The 22,999-nt window shown below is 43.6% G+C and overlaps 1 protein-coding gene across 5 annotated transcripts in view; it reads right to left on the bottom strand.

Annotated features, from left to right (window-relative positions):
* INSR (insulin receptor) overlaps positions 1–22,999 on the bottom strand; it is a 131,125-nt gene that overhangs the window by 19,511 nt on the left and 88,615 nt on the right. For 3 of the 5 annotated variants that reach the window (XM_068537122.1, XM_068537124.1, XM_068537127.1), the window contains exons 4-13: positions 22,788–22,936; positions 21,971–22,115; positions 20,572–20,786; positions 19,478–19,604; positions 18,067–18,317; positions 15,701–15,868; positions 10,135–10,336; positions 8,111–8,146; positions 3,193–3,467; positions 1,455–1,594 (exon numbers count right to left, since the gene is read on the bottom strand). In XM_068537122.1, the coding sequence (XP_068393223.1) occupies positions 1,455–1,594; positions 3,193–3,467; positions 8,111–8,146; positions 10,135–10,336; positions 15,701–15,868; positions 18,067–18,317; positions 19,478–19,604; positions 20,572–20,786; positions 21,971–22,115; positions 22,788–22,936 (1,708 nt within the window). The remainder of the gene's footprint in view (positions 1–1,454; positions 1,595–3,192; positions 3,468–8,110; positions 8,147–10,134; positions 10,337–15,700; positions 15,869–18,066; positions 18,318–19,477; positions 19,605–20,571; positions 20,787–21,970; positions 22,116–22,787; positions 22,937–22,999) is intronic. The other 2 variants (XM_068537125.1, XM_068537126.1) reach the window with 1 other exon arrangement.

Genomic DNA, 22,999 nt, shown 5'->3' with positions numbered 1-22,999 from the left:
CAGGAAGGATCAACAGAGAGAGGTCCATCTGTCCTCTCTGGCTTGGGGAAGCCAAGCTCTGCCCACCTGGTTACAGGATGACTGTCCCTCAAAGTTCCAAGAAGTCGGATGGTTTTGCTACAACCTCTGTTAGGGGTTGGCAAACTAGGGCCCGCAGGCTGAATCCATTCCACTGCTTGATTTTGTAAATAAAGTTTTATTAGCACACAGCTACTCCCATTCACTGTCGTATTGTCTGTGTCTGCTTTGGAGCTATAACAGCAGAGTTGAGCAGTTGATCCAAGACTGTACGGTTCCCAAAGCTGAAAATATGAACTCCCTGGCCCCTTACAGAAAATGACCTCTGATCACCGGGATCACCCTTAATTGCCAATGGCAGGCGCCAGAGCCCAAGGATCTGGGTTTGAGTGTTGGGTGTATGACCTTGAGAAAGTCTATTCAGCTCCCCAGATTTCCATTCTCTCAGCCATCAATAGAGACACTAGCAGATTTTCCCTTAGAGGATCATTGTGAGGTATAAACGGATCATTGCAAAGGGCTCAATTCATAGCAGGGTACACCCTCTGGGTCAAACTCAGGAAGGTGACTTGACATCTGCCTGAAGTCACCCAGTAAATGGGGAGAAATATCCTTAATCAGGTCCAAGCCCCAGCAGTGCCTCTCTTGACAGGTGTAGACCCCAAGCCCTTTCTGGGGATAGAGACCTGCCCCACAGTGGTTACAGGCTTAGAGCAGGGACCAGCAAATCCCAGCCTGCTTGCTGCCTGTTTTTGCAAATAAAGTTTTATTGGCACACAACCATACCCCTTCATTTACGTATTGTCTACACGGCAGCTTTCACAATGCAAAGGCAGAGTTGAGTATTTGCATCAGACCCCATCTCACCACAAAGCCAAACATGTTTCCTATCTGGCCCTTTACAGAAAAAAATTGCCAACCCCTGGATTAGAGCATCAGATAGTCTTGGGTTTGAATCCTGACTCTATTCTTATAAACCTTGGATGCAACTGAAATTCTGGATGCCTCAGTCAGTACCAAGCTCATTTGGGTTATTCTGAGGATTTATTGCACTTCATTGGTCCGGAGAGACATATTATTTTCACATTTTGACACTTCTGAAACTGGAACGCAACAGCTTTTCCTCTCTTAGCGGTCTGTAAGAATAACAGGGCATCTTATCACATCTTAGAAATGGTAAAATAGGATAAATGAGATACCGTGTATTAAGCATTTAGCATGCATAGGGCACACGGTAAGTCCTGGGGATAGTTTAGCTACAATAAAATTTGTAAGCTGGCATTTCTGACCCATCTCCCTGGAAAGTCATATATCAAGGCTTTGGGTCCTCATGACAAAGCACCTAATGAGAGAAGCACAAGAGCCAGAATTTAAGAAGAAGAAGGAGGTACCAATGACAGCCTTGAAGGCACATCCCCAGGCGTCAAGGATCTTACCTCTTCGCCGTATCGTCGATAACTCACTTCGTACAGCACGATCAGACCGTTGGGTTCCTTGGGCTCCTGCCACATCAAGTGAACGACGTTGTTTTCGAAGATTTCGTGGGTCACGGGGCCAACAATATCATCTGCCTTGGCTGTAAGGAGCAGTGGTTAGAGGCAGCGACCCGATCCCCGGATCAAATCCCACCTCCACCACTTAGCAGCTGAGTGACCTTAAACTGGGTATGTAACTTTCTTGTGTTCCATTTCCCTTATTGGAGAACGGACATATAAAGCTCGTCACATGGGATTCTCTACATATTTATGTCTGTCTGTCTATCAATCAACTGATCTATGTCACACCCTGTTGAAACGGAGCAGGGCCCTATGGTCTGTGTCCCCCATGTCCTCCGCCTGCCTTTTGTCTGTGGAAAAACTTTAGCCAAAGAATAAGTTTAATCAGAGAAGGGAGAAAATGCAGAAACAAAGGAAAACAGTCAAAGGAGACCAAATAATAATAGTTTAGTCATTAAGCAAAGTCAAGGACCTTTAGTTCCTTCTCAAGGGCTATAGATAATATTCTGAGCCATGTCCTGTGAGCTGTCTTATAGATACTGAAACCCTCACCAGGTGGAGACGTTGACTACATGATGACCAGACTGTACCCATGACATAAGCCGCCACAATTCCGAGAATTGGCCTCAAAGAAATGGAAACAAACCAACCCTGGAACTAAAGACTAACCATACTTAAAACAATCAAGATGACGCTGGTCAGACCACTGATGACCAATTTCAAGATGACTGTCAGAGCTGACTGTGCTGTTTCTTCATGGAGCCCCCTCCCTCCGCCTATAAAAGCTCTTGCCTACTGACTGCCATTGGGAGGGAGTTGGCCTCCGGACAAGTGTCCGCCCTCCCCTCACCCCCCAGTTGCCAGCATCCAAAATAAAGCAAATTTTCCTTTCCACCAATCTTGCCTCTTTATTGGCTTTTGAGCAGCGAGCAGCCGGACCCCCACTTTCAGTTACACTGTTGGTTCTGTTTCTCTGGAGAACCCTAATACGCTATATACGTATTCCTTAATTTTACTTTATTTTTCTCATGGCTCGTGTGTACTTTCTAAAGTTTATATAATGGTTATGATAACTCATATAATTACAAAATAAGATAGGTTAACACGGACGGACCTTGAGGGCATCATGTTAAGTGAAATAAGCCAGACAGAGAAAGACGCATAGTGTATGATCTAACTTACATGTGGATGATAAAAAAGCTGGACTCATAGAAACAGAGAGTAGAATGGTGGTTCCCAGGGGCGGGGGGTAAGGGAAATGGGGGGATGGTGGTCAAAGGGTACAAACTCCCAGTGATAAGCTGAATAAGTTCTGAGGATCTAACGTACAGCATGGTGATTATAGTTACTGATGCTGTATTATATACTTGAAAGCTGCTAAGAGAGTAGATCTTAAATGTTCACACCACAAAAAAGAAATGGTAATTATGTGCCCTGATGGAGATGTTAGCTAACGCTACTGCGGTAATGCTTTTGCAATATGCAAGTGTAGCAAACCGACACATTGTACCCCTTAAATTTACACAATGTTATACATCAGTTACATCTCAATAAAGCTGGGGGAAATGAAAAATGATTAAGGCAAATAAGTTAAAGTCACATATATGCTGCCTAGAGGGTGGAAGGCTTTTCCTTGGTCAGCCTGGGTCTCTTGGCCCCACGATGTGAGCTGACCCACCTTCGGGCATGGTCCTGGCACTGACATATGCAGCCACGCTGCACCTCTCCTCGGGGGAATCTTGGTTGCAAGCCTGCAGCTCAATGCGATAGCCAGTAAAGTGACGCAGGCCAGAGATGACCAGAGACTCCTTGTTCACCACTTTCTCGAATGGTCTGTGCTCCTCTGAGCTCATAGGTGTGCTGGTTGAGGACGTATTGGGGAATCCCGGAATGGTGGGCACAGCCGCTGTCACATTCCCCACATCACCAAGGGCCCTGCGTTTCCTCGATGGCCTGTCAACGACAGTAGGACACACACGGTCAGGCAATCACCATCTTTTAAAAACTGCTGCCGGAGAATAAAAGGCTTAAAACCAAAGACTACGGTGCAGTGAGATTCCAGGGGGAGTGTGGATTACAATGTTAATTTCCAGGAATTACAACCCAGGGCAGTTTTCAAGATGCCCTCATAGGCATCATGTCAGGCAGGTGCACCCCAAGAGGGGAGTGGGGGGGGGGGGGAGGGCTCCAGGACCATCCATAGGAGACACACCAATATTCCCCTCAACATGCTTGATTTCAGATTATCATTTTGCAGGTTAATAGCCCAGCCAGGGTCAGTGTTAAAAATAAGATGCCAAAAGCGTGTAAGAGTCTAGCTTTTCAGGAAGCCCTGCCAAATGGTCCAAGCTATTTGACAACATCACCAGTTTAATCAGGAGAAATGCTTCTTCTGATCCTATGACCCTTTAGGACACCTGCATAATCTAAGTGATTATACTTCAATTCTTGGTAAAAGAATCTTATCACTCAGGTTGCTAACGGTAACTCAAAAAATGTCTACGCGATTGGCACATTTTCCTCCTTAAAAAGATATATGAAGAAAAATGTTAATAGCCTAAAAAATATATAAATCCAAAAAAAAGGTATAAAGAAAATTTGAATTTACTCATTATTCTGCTGTCCACTGTGTCCTTTGGGCAATTATTTTTATTATGTATGGGTATGATGGGGATCAAGCTAGTTTTATAATCCACTTTGCTCACTTGTATTAGAAGCATTCTCAAATATTTTCCTGAAAACATAATGTTTGAAGTAGGACAGAATTTACATTTTTTCTTTTTCAATGTAAAGGTTTTCCCTCCTTGTTATGAAAGTACCACGTGCTCATTGCAGAAAACCTGGAAAACTGTAGAACATTCCATTTAATATGTGAGCCATAATTTACTTAGTCATCCTCTTATTTTTTAATGTAAGCACATTCTTAATTTTTTGTTATTATAAATATTAATTTGATCATCATCTGATTGTCTTATTAGTTCCTAGAAGTAGATTCTGAGAAGAGCAATCACTAGGTTATGCCTCTTTACACGTATGGCTAAACTTCTATCCTCCAGACCCTTTGTATTGACTGTGGTCTCACCAGTAACGCATGAAACTACACATCAGGATAATCTCAGCAACGTTGAGGGTTAAAAGGAGTTTTTGTTTTGTTTTGATTTTTCTTTTTCAGATTTTCAACCTGAGGAAAGAAATTTTTTAAGCATTACTCTACTGCTTTATTTGCACGTCTGTGTACTGCTGAGTGTAAAGTCTTTTGTCCTTCATTGATTCTTTTGTGCTTCACTAAGGACTTGTCCACCCTTTGTCTATCCTTTCTATGAAGTTCTAGGGCCTTCCTCATTCCTATTCCTGAGCTGTTCATTCACAAAGGACATTAATCCTTTATCGATTCACCCTGGTTTGCTGTGTGCCAGTGAGTTTTCTTGAAATGATTTGAAACAATCTTTCACATTTATCTATGTAAGTTTATATCTCAGCAATTTAAATAATTTTTTTTCCTTTACAGGTAATTTTAGATGGGATTACTAAGGTTTTAGGGCAATCATGAAAGGGACCTTTCCCCTGATTTATGTTTTAATTGTTGCTAGTATATATCTACTGCATTTTTGTTTCTTTCTATTGTACCTACTTTCCCAAACTCTCATTCTAAGAGTTTCAGGGCTGATTTTCTTAGGTTTTCAAGGAACATACTTGAAAAAGGGTCAGCAAACTCTTCCCATACGTGCTAGAGAGTAAATATTTACGGTTTTGCGGGACATGTGATTTTTGCCACAACTATTCAACTTCCAATGGCTTTCAAGCCATGGCAGCTTGAAAACAGCCACTGACACAATGTAAACAAATGGGCGTGGCTACATTCCAATAAAACTCATTGACAAAAACAGGTAGTCTGCCTACCCTTGCACTAGAATACCTGAAAATATCAATGATTTTATTTCCCACAATCCATTCCTTACAATTCTAATTTCTGTATGACTGCATTGGCTAGATACCCAGAGAAATGTTCCTTAGTAATGATGAGATTGGCTTCCTTCCAAAGCTAACAGGGATAGTTTTAAGAAAGATGTTAGCTTGGCTGTTGGTTTCATCTAGGTAATATTTATCTTGTTGCAGAAGTTTTCTATTCCTAGTTTTATAAAAGGCCTCTCCCCCTCCCTTTCTCTAAATTAGTAATTTTTAATAAATGTTATTGAATGAGATTATTGTGATTTTCCTCACTGGACCTCTTAATGAATTCGATTCTATTAGCAGAATGCCTGATCTTGAACCATCCTTGCACTGTGAGATAAATGATATTGCCAGCACAGTGTTTTATTTAGGACATGTGGATCTAAAATCCCATATTAGCTGGTCCTGGGTTTTCTTTCAACATAGCATCTTTGTCAGGTTCTGCTAAGGGGTTCTATGTTAGTTTTACCAAATGAACTGGGAAGACTTTCCATAGATTTCTATGCTCTGGAAAAGTTTCTGTATTACAGAAAATAGTTGCTCTTTGAGAGTGTGAAAGAACTCAACTGTAAAACTCTCCAAGCCTGGGGCCTTGTTTTTTTTTTTTTGAAGAAATTAATTGACACATTTTTTTTTTAATCTTTTCCCAAGGTTATTAGGATATCTTTCTGCTTCTTCTTGAATTAGCTTGGACAAGTTAAAATTTCTCACCTCTCTGAAAGTTTCAAATCTAATAGCTCATGATTATCCATAGACTTCAACATAGTAAAATCTTTGTCAGATTTCAGTTTTACATCACCTTCTTCTAGTTATTTGTGGGTATCTCCCTTTGATTACATTTACCACAAGTTAAGCTATATTGATTTTCCCCTCTCTTCCTAATACATTATATCTTACATTTTAAAGCTTTTTCTTAATTTACCATTTAAGTCTACTAATTTGCAACAAAGTCCAGCTTTGGCAATATTCTACAAGTGAAGGTATGTGATGTCCACGTCTCCGTTATTTTCCAAATGGTTTTTAATGAAAGTTTCCATTTCGACTTTCACCCAACAGAAGTCTAAGTGATCCACTTTTAATCACCAGGCAGTAGAGTTTTCTGTTCAATCTTTTGAAGTTTACCTTTAGTTTTTTTCGCGCTGTAGTCAGAAATCAAACCCTACTTCGGGAGTACTCACTAAGATTTTCTTTGTGGTCTTTTTGTGTGAAAAGACCAATGACATTCTTGAATGGAAACCAAAGCTATTAAACCAAAGATGCACGCATATTAGCAAGGTTCAGAACATTTCTGTACAAGCACAGATGGGCCTTCCAAATATGACAGAGACACTGGTGCCTCATGAATAACCACTGAGAAGTTGATATCTGAACAAAGGGAAACATAAATGGTCTCAAACAGGCTAAATATGCATACACCCGAAGGATTATACCCAAAAAGACCACGTGGTCATGAAAGACACCCCCATGACAAAGCATCAACTGACTTCTCTCTCTCCCTACATACACAGCACTTTATTATCCCACAGTCTCACATTAGACCAGTGGTTCTCAACTAGGAGTAACTCTGCTCATGGTCCTACCACCAAGGGGACATTTGGCCTGTCTGGAGACAGTTTTGGTTGTCACTATTTGGGGTATGGTGTGACACTGGCTTCAAAGCGGTAGAGACCAAGGATACTGCTCATTCTACAATACACAGGGCAGTCCCCACAGCTGAGAATGATCTGGCCCCAAATGGCAAAAGGTCTGACATTGATAAACTCTCGTCTGGATCAAGGCCTCAAATTTCTAGACTTTTCTTTACTACAGATTATATTCCTAATGACCACTAGAGGGCAGATCGGGGCCGCATACGGCCTAAAAATAAATAAATAAACCCTCTGCTGGAAGAATAAAGTCCCTCCGCATGGCCCCTACCCTGCCTTTCCAGTCTCTCCTGTTCTTCCCAAGAGTCCAGGATTCTTTCCACCGACTTGCCTTTCCCCAAGTCCTCTCTGCCTGTACTCTCCTCCAGGACACGCCCCCCGCTTAATTCTTTTTTTTTTCTTTTCTTTTCTTTCTTTTTTCTTTTTTTTAAATATTGAAGCATAGTTGATTCTTTAAGACACACGTCAAAGGCGAGCATCCTTGACTATCCTCAATGGAATTGAGGGATTCAGCACACCTGGGCTCACTCACACGTGTCATCCCGCACTTGTCACCCCCAATAAAAATGTTCCGCTCCCAGATCAGCCTTCCCCACTACCTGCCGCTAAGTGGTTTCGACTCTGGGTGCCGGGCACAGTTCTGCACACGCGGTAGGCTAGCTAAATAAATGTGTAGTTAGTAAATGCACGGAGGAAAAAATGGGCGGCACCTAGGAGGTGCCCAGAAAGTACGCCCTCGATTCTATGTTTTAGTAAGAGTGTGTTAGTTAGGATTTTCCCCCCCACATTCACGCCCAGATCCCATTTCAGGGTGAAGGCACTTAACGTGTGAATTTGTGAAGCGCCTGGTCGCGGCAGAGCAGCGCGATGCATGCATCAAACCACAGAAGGCCCCTGGGGTCTCAAAGGGGCACAACATGCTTCCTGACCCGCTGGCCCACTGGCCCCGCGCTGTGCAGCCACTGCGGGCCACGCCTACGTCCCACAGGTGAGTCGTACCTAGTGTCCTCGGCAACAGGGCCTGAAGAGGATTTTCTGTGAAAACAAAACCAGCCGCTTTGAGGACAGCCCTGGACCATGGACCACTTGTTCCCATCACTTGAACCACACCTTCCCCAGCAGATGTGGAGAACACAGCCAGGGGCTGGGGGGGCAGGGGGGAAAGCAGAGAAAACAGCCCCCAGAGACCTGGTCATCTGGGGTTCCCATGGGATGTCCAACTTAACACCTCTTTTAAACCTCAAAACTGACTCAGCCATTATCCTAAAGTCTGGCAGCGTTTTAACAGGTAAAACAGTAACTTTCTCCAGGCCTGCGCTGTGCTATTTAGTGCTCTTTTGGACTCGGGGTCAGATAAGAATGCAAGAAAGAGAAAAGAAGAAATGTTATATATTGATGGTTCTGGGGAAACCTCTACCAGGAGCATTGCTGGGCCTTTGAAGAGACGCATTTTAGAATCTTGTTTTATCCTGATGTAAATTTGGAGGGCGGGGGTGTGTCGATATACTTTGGAAATGGCCAATTGTATTGGACATTTCTGAGTAGCCTTCTGGTGAAGTCCGTGGCGGGAGGGGGAGGTCAAGAGTGGAGAGGGAGGGGCAGCTGAAAGCCCTCAGCACACATTTGATTAAAAACCTGGGCAGACTCATTCATAAGCAAAAAACAAACAAACAAACAAACAAAACCACAGGCTTTGGACCCCCTAAAAAGGAGATGGCAAGTGCTTCAGTGGGTTACTGTACAAATTCATGAACTCATAAGATGCAGTGCTACTGCCATCTAGTGGCCGGAGGCCAGAGATGCTGCTCAACATCTTACAACACACAGATGGTCCCACCCCAGAGAATGATCTGGCTTCAAATGTCAATAGCGCCAAGGTTGAGAATCCCCATATAACTCGTATAATCTCACAATCCTAAAAAACAGGATCTATTTTTCTCTCCACTCTTCAGATGAATAAACTGAAGGCACCGAGAGAGGTAAAATAACCTGTGACCCACAGAAATTTGCATTCTACCTACGCGGCTCTGCTTGCAGGAAAGGTAAAGAACTATGAAAAAACAGAATCAAAAAAAAAAAAAAAAAAACAGAATCATTTTTAAGGCAAACCCTCTCTGTAGATCAGATGGACATCAGCAAGCAAGCCCCTTCACTCACTAAAGGAAAAATATTTAAATAGGAGAAGCTCCGGAGTTTTTTAAGAGGTCATGGAAAGTTCTGGAAGGATAAGAAGGTTACACAGATTTTATAAAGAGAATGCACTGAGCTTGAGACTCAGCCACAAATCAAGCATGGGGCCGGGCAGGCACTTCTCGGTCATCTAATCTAATAATTGAATCTATCGATTATTGATTATTATCTATAATCATCTATTAGATAATAATCAATTGTTGGTAATCTAATGGAGATCGTTTCAGAACTCAGAATGAGACCAGAGGCTGGGGTAAAGAGTTCATGAGACATCAGAAAGCAACGTCTTGAGGGACTTCCCTGGTGGTCCAGTGGTAAAGAATCCGCTTTACAATGCAGGGGACACGGGTTCGATCCCTAGTCAGGGAACTAAGATCCCACATGCCGTGGCACAACTAAGCCCGTGCACCACCACTACGGAGCTCACACGCCTCAACTAGAGAGCCCGCTTGCCACAAACTACAGGGCCCACGTGCTCTGGAACCCGTGCACCGTAACTGCAGAGCCCACACGCCCTGGAGCCTGCACGCTACAACTACAGAGAAGGCCGCATGCCTCAACAAAGATCCCATGTGCCGCAACTAAGACCCAACGCAGCCATAAATGAAAGAAAGAAAGCAAAGGTTGAGTTTTTTTAAAACCACCCCCCCCCCCCCCACCGCCTTTTATGGCGATTATTCACTCTTCCTGGTACGGTACTTGTTGAAATCGCAAGATCTCTCCCTCCCTCCAGGGAAGTGGCTCAGCGTGGACTCCGCCCACCCTCTGCGTCTGCACTTCATCTTGTTCCCTAAATAAGGACCCCAGACCCCAAGCCAATGACAAGTGCTGACCTGGGGATGAAAACCACGTTGTGCAGGTAATCTTCGAACGTTTTCCGGAACGAGGACTCCTCCAGCTCCTTGAGGATCTGAGAGTCGGTCTTCGGGCAGGAACAGCATTCACCGGCAGAGTCTTCGTACTCACTCTGATTGTGCTTCTGGGACCCCTCAGACTCGAACGGTGGAGACCAGGTCCGGGAGGGCAGCTTCAACCCTGGAGAAAGCCAGAGCAGGGCTCAAGTTCCAGCCCCCCTACACACATACATACACGCAGAGCAAAGGGGGCCTTCTCAGAGCGGTCGGGCACAGGGGACAGAGCTCGGGGCCAGGGTCTTGGTTCAAGTTCTACTGGGAAAAGTAAGATCTCTCACTGGAGGGTCCTGACAACTGAGAAGGCGCCTGTGGATGTGCAGCAGGAAACTGTCAGACACCACAACCCCATAGGGCTGGATGCTGAAGGTGACCAGGCATGTCCCTGCCCTCACAGAACCTACATTCCAGTGGATGAGGTACGTGGGGGTGGGAGGAATACACAATAAACTAATAAATACATATGCCATGGGTCCAATGGTGGGGTGAAAGGACAGAGGGTGTCTGGGGGGGGGAATGTCTCAGAGAAAGTGACCACTAAGCAGTCCCCAAGGAAGTAAAAGAATGAGCCATGCACATGTCTTGGTGTAAAGCAATTCAGACAGCAAAGAGCGAGTGCAAAGGCCCTGAGGTAGGAATTTCCTTGGCACGTCAGAAGACACCAAGGACCCAGTGTAGCTGGAAGGGGATAAGGGAGAGAATGATGGGAGGTGGCATTAGAAAAGGACTGGGGACCAAGTCACAGTTCAATGAATGAATCATCAATCAACCAGGTAACTATAAAGGGATAAGAGGGCAGAGCAGAACTCCAGTGGAATTCTAAGGGGTCAGACTTACAGACCCACTGTTTATACTGAGCAACCAAACTTTGCAGCACAAATGAAAGAATCTACAATTCGTTCAGGAAAACGGAAGTCAGAGCAGAGCAGTGGTTCTCACCGGGGCAGGGGTGATTCAGCGCTGCACCCCACCTCCCTCTGCAGGACAACGGGCATGGTCTGGTGACATTTTGGTGTTCGCCAGGGATGCCGCTCAACATCTTACCTGACACAAGACAGCTCCCACCTCAGAGAATTATCTGGCCCCAAATGTCAACAGTGATGGATGAAAGACATGAAAGGAAATTGGGGGAAGAACTTTTTCCAAGAAGCACAGAAAAGAGAATTTTTAAAAAAGGAAAAAAAAGAACAACTTCTCAAGGTCATGGTCTTAAAAATACCACACTGTTTTTTCAAGTACCACAGCTGGTGTGTCTTGACCCCTGAGGTCCAGTCCTGGGGATGCCTGCTGCCTGTCACTTCTGGTACAGCCTGGAGGATGCAGGCTACTCCTTAAGGGCAAAAAGCATGCCCCTGATGCTGGGTGCCTACTCGTGTCTATTGAGCAAGGGAAATTCCATCTCTTCCTCTCCCTTTCAGTGGCTCTGCTAGACAATGAGTTCAAAGTATCTTCCTGTGAATGGTGAGTACCCACTCGGAAGCTTCGCAAAATCCTTAAAAAATACTTCTTCTTAACGTTTATTAATAGACATGGAATAACCTGTGTGGGTTAGCTGTTAGAGGGGCTACTGATGGCATTACGGATAAAAAAGAAAAACAAAACACTTCAGATTTCCTTAGTAAAAGGGGGGGGTGGGTCCTGATTTTTTTCTGGGGAGGAAGGGACTTTTGATCAGGCATGGACATAGCTCCTGACACCTGTCACCCCTTCTGCATGACACTTGGTGCCCCATGGATTTTCTGTGACTACAAAGTATAGTGAGGTATCTAGGACAGTCAAATGCATAGAGACAAAGTAGAAAGGCGGGCACCAGGGGATGGGGGAGGGGGTGGGGAGTCAGTGTTTAATGGGGACAGAGTTTGCAGTTTGGGAAAATGAGAAAGTTCTGGAGATGGATGCTGGGGATGGTTGCACAACAGTGTGAATGTATTTAATGCTGCTGAACTGTACACTGTAAAAGTGGTTCATATGGTAAATTTTATGCTATATATATTTCACAATAAAAAGCCGTATAGTTGATAAGACTGTACTGTATAAATGAAATAAACGATTCAATATCAGAGGAGAAGCTAAAAGTTCTCACCAAAAAAAGAGATAAATATGTCAGGTGATAGATGTATTAATTAACTAGATGGGAAGAATCCTTTCAAAATGTGTATGTATATAAAATCATCACAATTTACACTTTAAATATCTTACCATTTACTTATCAAGTACACCTCAATAAAGCTGGGGAAAAAAAAAAAAACACTCGTGATACTAAAGGAAGCTACTACTGGGCACGGTTAGTAAATTATTGATCTTGTGTGTGTTAGAAAGCTTATTAATTTGTGTGTGTATTTGGGTTTTTTAATTGTGGCAAAATATACACGACAAAAAAATTACCATCCTAATCATTTTTAAGTGTACAAGTCAGTGGCATTAAATACATTCACGTTATTGTGCAACCATCCCCACCATCCATTTCCAGAACTTTCTCCTCTTCCCCAACTGCAACTCTGTCCCCATTAAATACTCACTCCCCAACCCCTCCCCCAGCCCCTGGCACCCACCATCCGGCTTCCTGTCTCTGTGGATTTGACTCCTCTAGGGACCTCCTAAGAGTTGAATCATACGATATCCATCCTTAGTAAGTTTATTTTTTAATTACATAAACTTTGGCATCATTACAAATAAAACCATGTCAAATTGTCAGATTGTAATGATAGATTCAGACTTCCAGAATAAAAGTTGTTGCTCCAAAAAAGAAAGAAAGAAAGAAAGAAAAAGAAAAAGAAGAAGAAAACATTGCCTATCCTGATGCTGCTGGCAGTTTCGGTTACTCAAATGCAGGGCCAACAGGTCACAGCTGAGCCAATGACTTCGCTTGCTCTCAAGTTATATAAAGCATCCAAGGAGATAAATCACGTTTGCAACTCTCTGCTCAGGCGGGGGATGAGGTCACAGGCATACATATAGCAAATGATCTTAGAGCTGGGACAGCTCCCAGAGATTATCTGGCCTCCTGCCCCTTCTCCCCAAAAGGAGGCAGCCAGTGACAAGCTCAGTGACTTGCCCAAAGCCCTACAGCAGGTCAGAGAAGACCTCCGGCTCCCGACCTCAGCCATATCTCATCAGCGGCCCCAAGGTCTGAGGATACCAGTAACTCAAAACATCTAAAGAAAAATAAATACAGACCAACCAATCAAAAACAACAAGACAACTAAAGGATAAATCAGGAGCTTGGGATGAACATACACACACTATTGTATACGAGACAGATAACCAACAAGGATCTACTGTATAGCACAGGGAACTGTACTCAGTATCCTGTGATAACCTATATGAGAAAAGAATCTGAAAAAGAATGAATCTAGGTATATGTATAACTTAATCCCTTTGCTGTACACCTGAAACTAACACAACATTGTAAATAAACTATACTCCAATAAAACTTTTAAAAAATAAAAATAGAAAAACAAAAGAGTCTAGGGATGGGGGGGCGGTGGAAATACTTTATATAGACTCAAACAAAACAAAACAACTAAAGAAAAAAAAAGACTTCTGTTTCTCCAGCTTGATGGGCTTTCTTAAAACCCACTTTTAAAATAATCTTAAACTAACTTATACACACTAGTTTGAGGCTTCAAATATTTTTCCCTTTTCCTGTAGATGGATGGAAGCCCATTAAGTAAATGAGATTAGAGACTGGAAAAAAAATGTGTCATTACTATAAATTTTGAATGGAAAGCCCAGGAGGGAAGAGATGATCACTCTTTGCTTTCTCTGATCCTTACAACTTAAGGGTCTAAAATTAGGGGCGAAAATTCTTCCCTGACTTTGCCAATCACCACTCCACACACGTCGGCTGTGTTTCTAGCTTCGGAGGGAAGTCTTGCATGGGTTAACACGGCTACACCCCTACCAGGGGAGGTGGATGAGGAAGGGGAGGAGGAGAAAATTCCAGAGGGAAATGACGCCAAGACATGGGGAGTGTCTGTTTTCGACAGGAGTCTTCAGAACGTGTCCTCACGCTGTGATGTTTAGCAATGCGAACAGGCAGGCAGACCTCGTCCTCTTATTGTGTTTTTCTTACAAATCGAAAGTTTGTGGCAACCCTGCGTTGAACAAGTCTATTAGTGCCATTTTCCCAATAGCGTTTGCTCACTTCGTATGTCTGTGTCACGCTTTGGTGATTCTCACAATGTTTCAAACTTCTTCATTTTTATTATATTTGTTATGGTGATCTGTGATCAGTGATCTTGGATGTTACTATTGTATCTGGGCATTTTTTTTAGCAATAAAGTATTCTTTAATTAAGGTATGTGCATTGTTTGGGTTTTTTTTTTTTTTTTTAGTCTAGATTTCTTCTTCGTTAAATTTTTATTGAAATGGAGTTGATTTACAATGTTGTGTTAGTTTCAGGTGTACAGCAAAGTGATTCAGTATTTTCTTTTCAGATTCTTTTCCATTATAGCTTATTACAAGATACTGAGTATAGTTCCCTGTGCTATACAGTAGGTCCTTGTTGGTTACGTCACCTATTTTATATACAGTAGCATGTATATTTTTAATCATTTTTTAATTGGAGTATAATTGCTTTACAATGTTGTGTTAGCTTCTGCTGTACAACGAAGTGAATCAGCTATATGTATATCTATATCCCCTCCCTCTTGGACCTCCCTCCCACCCTCCCCGCCATCCCACCCACCTAAGTCATCACAGAGCATGGAACTGAGCTTCCTATGTTTCACAGCATGTTCCCGCTAGCTATCTATTTTACGCATGGTAGTGTATATATGTCAATCTTAATCTCCCAATTCGTCCCACCCTCCGCTTCCCCTCTGTGTCCGCATGTCTGTTCTCTACGTCTACATCTCTATTCCTGCCCTGCAAATAGGTTCATCTGTACCATTTTTCTAGATTCCACATATAGGCCAGAAAGAGAAATACAGTAATATGTATATTTTAAGTATATTTTTTCTTAAACATAATGCTATCGCACACTTAATAGACTACAGTATAGTGTGGACATAACTTTTATAGGCACTGGAAACCAAAAAATTCACGTGACTCAATTTATAGCAATATTCGCCTCCTTGCAGGAGTCTGGAACCCGACCCGCAGTATCTCTGAGGTCTGCCTGTATGTGTGTTTTCGTCGGAGATAAAATGGAGTTTGTGTACCCATATGCACATGTTGGGAAGTGGAAGGGGAGAGATGCTTCCCCAAAAGAAGAACAAAGTGGATCAGATGTTATACACACTACTATGTATAAAATAGATAACAAGAACCTACTGTATAGCACAGGGAACTCTACTCAACATTTTGTAATAACCTATAAGGGAAAAGAACCTGAAAAAGAATATATATGTATAACGGAATCACTGTGTTATACACCTGAAACTAACACAACAGTTTAAATCAACTATACTTCAATTTAAAAAAATAATGTAAAAAAAACCTTGGAAAAGAAACCGGCCCCTCCCCCGCCTCTACCTGCACTCACCTTTGAGGCAATAATCTAATTCATACAGTTCACCGTCTTCCTCCTGTCTCTCCCAGAATACCAAGTAGTGTGTGATGTTGCCATTGGGGTCAGAGGGAGGCTTCCACTTCAGAATAATCTGGGACGAAGAATTAGACACCGAGATGGGATCCAGGGGGACAGAAGGATCTGCCAAGGAGAAAGGAGACAGGTTCACTGTGAGGAGGAGGAGGAGGGTGCAAGCCATCGGGTGGGCATGAGGGGGAAAACCCAAGTTCGAGAAATCATGAGGATGTTCTCTGCAGTGTTATTTAACATCAGAGAAAACTGGCAACACATGGAATGCTTGCCCAGTGAGAGCATGGGTTACAAAATTACAATCCATGGGTACCACAGACTATGTAGATTTCATGTTCCACCAGTTTTGCAACAAACATTTACGGCAGCAGTCCCCAACCTTTTTGGCACCAGGGATCAGTTTCGTTGGAGACAATTTTTCCACGGACTGGAGGCGGGGGTGGTTTCAGGATGATTCAAGCACATTACATTTATTGCACACTTTATTTCTATTATTATTACATTGTAATATATAATTAAATAATTATACAACTCACCAGAATGCAGAATCAGTGGGAGCCCTGAGCTTGTTTTCCTGCAACTAGATGGTCCCATCTGGGGGTGATGGGAGACAGTGACACCCGACGTGTGTTGCTTATATCCAGTCTACTCTGTAAAAGGCAGCTTAAGTGTCACTTGCCACTCACTGATCGGGTATTGATAGGAGTCTGCAAGCAGTTGATTTATTATGGTCTCTGTGCAGTCAAACCTCTCTGCTAATGATAATCTGTATTGACAGGAGGCGGAGCTCAGGCGGTAATGCGAGTGAGGGGCAGTGGCTGTAAATACAGATGAAGCTTTGCTCGCTCGCCGCTCACCTCCTGCTGTGTGGCCTGGTTCCTAAGAGGCGGCAGACTGGTACCAGTCTGTGGCCCAGAAGTCGGGGACCCCTGATTTACAGAGCTCCAACGACGTGCCAAGCTTTCTCTGTTCTGGGCACTGAAAAGGCGCTGGGGAAAAGGAGGATCGTGGGAATAGACAAAGCCACATCTTCTGGTTAACATTAGCCCCAGATTGAACCCAGTCCTGGGGCAAATTTCGGCAGTGGGATGCCATTCAATCTTATCACTGAGCTGGCAGCCCATCTAACATTCCCCCCAAAGGCGCCACCTTTGGGATCCACAAAAGCTTCCCCTCGAGAACGGAGGTGGCTGAGGGAGTCGGTGAGGGGTGGGAGTGGGGGTCTCAAGGCAGAGGACACAGTGTGTACAAAAGCCTGGAAGCTGGAAGTTTCCAGAAACTATAAATCCTGCTGGAGGTATTGCTGGAGGATACAGGATGAGAGGGCAGTAGTCAATAAAGCTGGGGCTGGTTCATAAAGTTTGGACTCGATCCTACGGGACGGGATTTCTCAACTACTGACTTGCGGGGGCTGGATAATTCTTTGCCGGGGGCGGGGGCTGTCCTGTGCAGTATCCTTGGTCCCCAACCCCGCCTCCCCAGTCACGCCAACCAAAAATATCTCCAGGTATCACCAAATGTCTCCTATCCCAGTGGTTGGATAGGGCTTATGCTTTATGAAAATATAACTAAATTGCTATAAAATACTCCTCAAAAAATGGAGATGGGGGAACAAAAGATCAAGATGAAAAAAAAAATTAATTACATGGGACTGAGTGAACTGATGAGGATGAGTATAATTTTTGTGACTTTCTGTTTGAATTAAAAAAAAAAAAATCCCACAAGGACTCAGAGGCAAAGAATATACAAATCAATTTTCACTGCAAAGTAAAGGAGCTGTTACAGTGGAGGATTACTGGACTGAATGTCAATATTATGACATAGTATGAGTGTGTTTTGTGTTTGGTAATTGCAATCATTGTTGCTTTTGTTGTGGTCATCCATTTACAATGCTTGGTATCAGTCTATTTATCTCTTGTAAAAATAAAATACAGTGTGTGTGTGTGAAAAAAAATGGAGATGGGGGAAAAGGCATAGTGATGAAACAAAAATGGCAAAGTATTGATCATTGTTGAAGCTGAGACATGGTTACAAGGTGGCAGTGGGGGGAATCTTTTTTTTTTTTCCTACTTTTGTAAATATTTGAAAATTTTCCATAATGGGAAGAAGAAATGTATGTTCCCCTCTGATGTCTTGTTGCTACTGCCTCATCTTCTGCAATTATAAACCTCAGTGCCCGGCTCTTTTAGAAGCCAATAACCATGCAAAAAAAAAAAAAAAAAGCCATTTCATATGACATCACCGGGTCAGCCTGTTAAATGCAAGACGTCTGATTCACGCACAAATTCATATCCACAAGAAATGCTTACTAGTGGCATCTGTCTGGACATAGATGATGTCACTCTTGGCCCCGTATGTGCGGCGTTCATCAGAAAAGGTGACCAAGGTCTTGACAAAGATGGCATACTGGGTCCAGGGCTTGAGACCACGCATTAGCCACCCGGGGTGGTTCTGTGACTTGGGGTCGTTGGACCTCATAGGCGGGTCAATATCCACCACGGTCCAGCTGTTGGAGCCACACGCGTCCTGCCCATCAAACTCCGTCACGTTCTGATAAGGGCTTTCAAGACGAAATAGGAAAAAGGTGGTTACCGTTTCTCAACTATAGCTCTGAAGACCAAAGAGATGTGGCCGGGCGAAGTTATCTCCTATAGGCTTGCACCCTGTTCACCAACAATCTTCTGCCACAAGGAACAAAGACACAGGAATAGCCAAAGAGAAAGGGACCGCTTCCCTTATGCCTCAATTTCCCAATAATAATAGCAGTGACCAGGATGATGATACTACCAGAGTTATTGGTAAGATCACACGAGAGGATGTGTGTTGACTTCTCCACACACAGCCTGACACATAGTAAATTTTGAGGGATGGGGACTTCCCTGGTGGTCCAGTGGTTAAGAATCCGCCTTCCAATGCAGGGGACGTGGGTTCGATCCCTGGTTGGGGAACTAAGATCCCACATGCCGCGGGGCAACTAAGCCCACGCACTCTAGAGCCTGTGGGCCACAACTAGGGAGCCTGCGCACCGCAACTAGAGAGGATCCCACGTGCCACAACTAAGACCCTATGCAGCCAAATAAATAAATAAGTAAATAAATATTAAAAAAAAAATCTTGAGGGGTGGAACAATTATTCATAGTAATACAATCACCACTTCCATTGTCTTCCTTTAAAATTTCAGCACAGTCATATACTCAAAACGACTAGGTGTTATTGAAAGGCGACAGAGTTTCAGTGTGAGAAGATGAATAAACTGTGGTGAGGGATGGTGATGATGGTCACACAATGTCATGAATGTACTTAATGCCACTGAGCTGTACACTTAAACGTCATTAAGATGGTCAGTTTCATGTATGTTTTACCACAATTCTTTAAATGTTGGAAAAAATACAAAATAGGTAAAAAATAAACTTTAAGACAGCTACTAAGTAGACTAAGTGACTTTTTGTTGAGGATGTCTGGTGAGATGTACATATAAGAAGCAAAATGGAATATTGCTATAGGAGATTGCCCAATCTGGACCTCCAAAAGAAACCTGCCTGCTTCAGTTTCTGGCTTTTGACAATAGGGAATGTTATTGACGTCATACACCATCAACTGGTGAGATCCGACCAAGGAACCTATGATATTTATTCCACAAGTAAGGAGATAGAAAGGAACCTCAGAGGGGAGCCTCTGAGCACGTATGCAACAAACACACCTCTTTATCCTTCTACTTACGCCTCTTTGTAGAAGAGCATGAATCCCAGGAGGTCTCGGAAGTCAGGGGGCCAATACGGCTCCCATTTCAGCAAGATCTTGTCATAAGATGTCCGAATGTAAGAAAATTTAAGTAATTCATTTTCGCCTAGAAAGGTTAAAAAAAAAACCAGTATCAGAATTAAATAATTTATTTCAACCCAAAGCAGATGATCCTATATTTCCAAGAGTATCCACGAGAAGGAAGATGGCAACCTGCTATTCCTCTGAGAATATTTCCACATGTTTCCACATGCCTCTCCTGTGTTCAGAGTCAAGAACAGGTCACGCAAGTTGGCCCTGACCGCAAGTCAGTTACTTGGCCAGATGTGCTCAACCAAAGAACCGCAGTCGGCACCAACAGAAGGACAAGTGGCTAATCGCTACTGGAAAAAGGGACTTTCAAGAATAGCGTTTGTCCTGACACAATTCTGTCTTGCATGTGGATTTTCATGCTCGACATGTCAGAACACATAACTCCAGTGCAAATGGACACATGCCAAGTGGGTTTAGGGAGCGTGCAGATCATTATACCTTGGAGTGACAATTCCTTGGAAGGACAATGCCTTGGAGGGAGTAATTCCCTCTGCCTGGATTGCAAGCCCTCCCTTAAGCTCCACCCCTTAAGTTCCAACCTTGCTCTCTCCCTCCCCTGAATTCTCACAGCTTCTGCCATAAGGAGCCAACTTCGCATGAGGGCATTATGGAAGCCTTGGCACCTCAATGCTTCAAGAGAAAACCTGTCAGAGGAGGGCAGTCAGCTGGAAGTCTCCAGCTGTAGCAACTGTAGACCCTGCTGTAGCATTTGAGCCAAGGCCATATGCAAGAGAGGTGACATTCATTCATTCATTCAATGTTTACGTGGCATCTTCCAGTATCAGGCACTGTGTTTAATATTTGGCAAAGAGATAACATGTACAACATTCTTCCTCAGTATTTCAGAGAGCCTATCACACACATAGTTGTTTTAGCTCGTTGGGGGGAAGTGACACTCCCCCTTGGGGCCAGTGTGGTGGGGGAGGGGGAGGGCAGCCACGTTATCTGGTCCGTGGAAGGACAAGGGCATCACCACTTACAGGACGCCTGGTCCCCATTGGTCTTCAGGGCAATGTCGTTTCTCTCCTGGCGCCCCTTGGTTCCGGAAACTTCCTCCATCTTGTGAATTTCTGACAAGCAGAGTTTGGGATTATAGTGGAAGAAGAGTTTCCCCTGAGTGATGGTGAGGTTGTGTTTGCTCCAGTCCCACAGCTGCCTTAGGTTCTGGTTGTCCAAGGCATAGAAAGAGTAGTTCCTATGGAAACACACACATGCCTAATCATTCATCAGCTTGTCATCTCTGACTCCAAGATGGCGGGGCCATGGCTGGAGTTGATCTTGTTCAGTGCTCCATCCCCAGTCCTAATCACTTGCTTGACACATACTCATTACATGTTGAAAGGAGGGTTAGAGGGACAGGGGAAGTATGAGGAAGTCTTCAGGGCTAGGAAGGTATGTGAGATCAGTCTTGTGGGGGAGGAGGGTAAGAATGTGATGGATTGAGATACGGGTTTTGAAAAGGGGAAAGACTGAAGACACAGAGGCATGTGAACTGGGCCCAGGGAAGAGCAAAGTAGCCTGTTCTGGCCAACAGGTGACAGGCAAGACCAAAGAGATGCCATGGGCCAAACCCTCTAGTATACTGCATGCCAGACCAAGACCAAGAACATGTGACCTTCCTTGGTAGGCAGAGGGGGACCACTGAAGGTTTTATAACAACTCAGTAACTCAATTAGACCTGTGCCTTAGAACTATGAGTGGGCCACCAGCACATGATGAATGGGAAAAGGGCAGCATCTAGATCTGTGTTATCCAACACTGAAACCACCAGCCACATCTGGCTATTGAGCACCTGAAATTTGGCCATTCTGAACTGTACCAGAAGTAAAAAACACAGATTTCAATGACTTTGCATTTAAAAAAAAAAAAAGGATGTAAAAGATCTTCTTTATAATTTTTTGTATTGAGTCCATGTCAAAATAACAGCTTCAATGTAATGGGTTCAGTAAAATGCATTATTAAAATTCATTTCACCTATGTCTTTTAAAGTGTTTTAAATGTGGCTACTAGAACATTTAAAGTCTCATATGTGACTTGTATTATATTTCTGTTGGATGGCCCTGGAAGTTCTAGAACCAGCAAGAAAGTCATTGGAACAATCCAAATGAAAGGTGTGAGCTTCGGCAAAAAGATAGTTTTATGGTGAAATAATATTCCACTGTATATATATATATGTGTATATGTATATATATACATATATATATATATACACACACACACACACACACACACACATATATACACCACATTTCCTTTATCCATGCATCCATCAGTGGACACTTAGGTTGTTTCCATGTCTTGGCAAAAACCCCTAAGTTTCTCTACAATGACTCACAAACTTCCTAATGAGGCCACAGATACAGCAGCAGGCCCACATACCCGATTTCCAAGGTCTCCCCTCGAATCAGACGTAACTTCCGGAAGAAGGAAAGTGACACGAGGGCATATGATCGGCGGATTTTCAGATACCCTGAAATTTCTTCAATGAGTCCAAGGTTGGCCTCTAGCTCAGCTGCCAGGTTGTCTAAGGAAAGGAGAGAATGAATATCCACTGGGTTTCTACCAAAATATTTTAACCTTTCCAGAATTCCCCACGCTGAAGAGTTAACCTACAGGCTGAAAATGATTTTCACGAGCCCTGCTCAAAATACATCTACAAGGCTGAGTAGTTATGACAGAGATTGTCCTGCCTGCAAAGCTGAATATATTTATTATATTAAGATGCCAACACTTGCTCCCCCCATCACCCTGCTTTGCTTGCCTTCATAGCATGAACCACTGCCTGGGTTTACATTATACGTTAATTTGTTTATTTGCAATATCCACCATGCACGGACTTTGCCTTGTTCACTGTGAGTATTCAATAAATGTTCTCTGAATAAATAAACAGAGAAATGCCTTTTTGCCTGTGACAGAATTTCTGGAAACACGGTCCCCAGACCTGCAAAAGAGGGCATGTTGCCTGCTTGTTAAAAATGCAAATTCCTGATGTCCCAACTCCCAGCTTTGAACATCAGAATCTCGCGGGGAGTGGGGCCAGGACTGAGCTGTGAACTCCAGGTTTGGAAACAGATTCCTTGCATGACACCAGGTTTGGAAACACATTCCTTGCATGAGTCTCTGGACTGTTTTCCTTCCGTGCTCACAGGGAGAGTGGATCCCAGCAGACAGCAACCCCTCCCCCCAGAGCACTCACTGCCCCCTCGAATGTTGATGATTAAGCTTCCGTTGATGATGGTGCAGCCTCGGAGCTCCTGGGCAGATGTCACTGAGTCAATGGTCTTCTCGCCTTCCAGGAGGTGGCACACCTTGGGACAGGGGCCCAGGCATGGAGTGCACATCAAGCTGCAGAAAGAGTGGAGAGAGAGAGAGAGAGGTCAGGGCACACAGGACCACACACACACACAC

The sequence above is a fragment of the Eschrichtius robustus genome, chromosome 2 (assembly GCF_028021215.1).
Source record: "Eschrichtius robustus isolate mEscRob2 chromosome 2, mEscRob2.pri, whole genome shotgun sequence".
Classification (NCBI taxonomy): Eukaryota; Metazoa; Chordata; class Mammalia; order Artiodactyla; family Eschrichtiidae; genus Eschrichtius; species Eschrichtius robustus.
The sequence above is the reverse complement of the archived record's forward strand: the minus strand, read 5'-3'. Positions and strand labels throughout refer to the sequence as shown.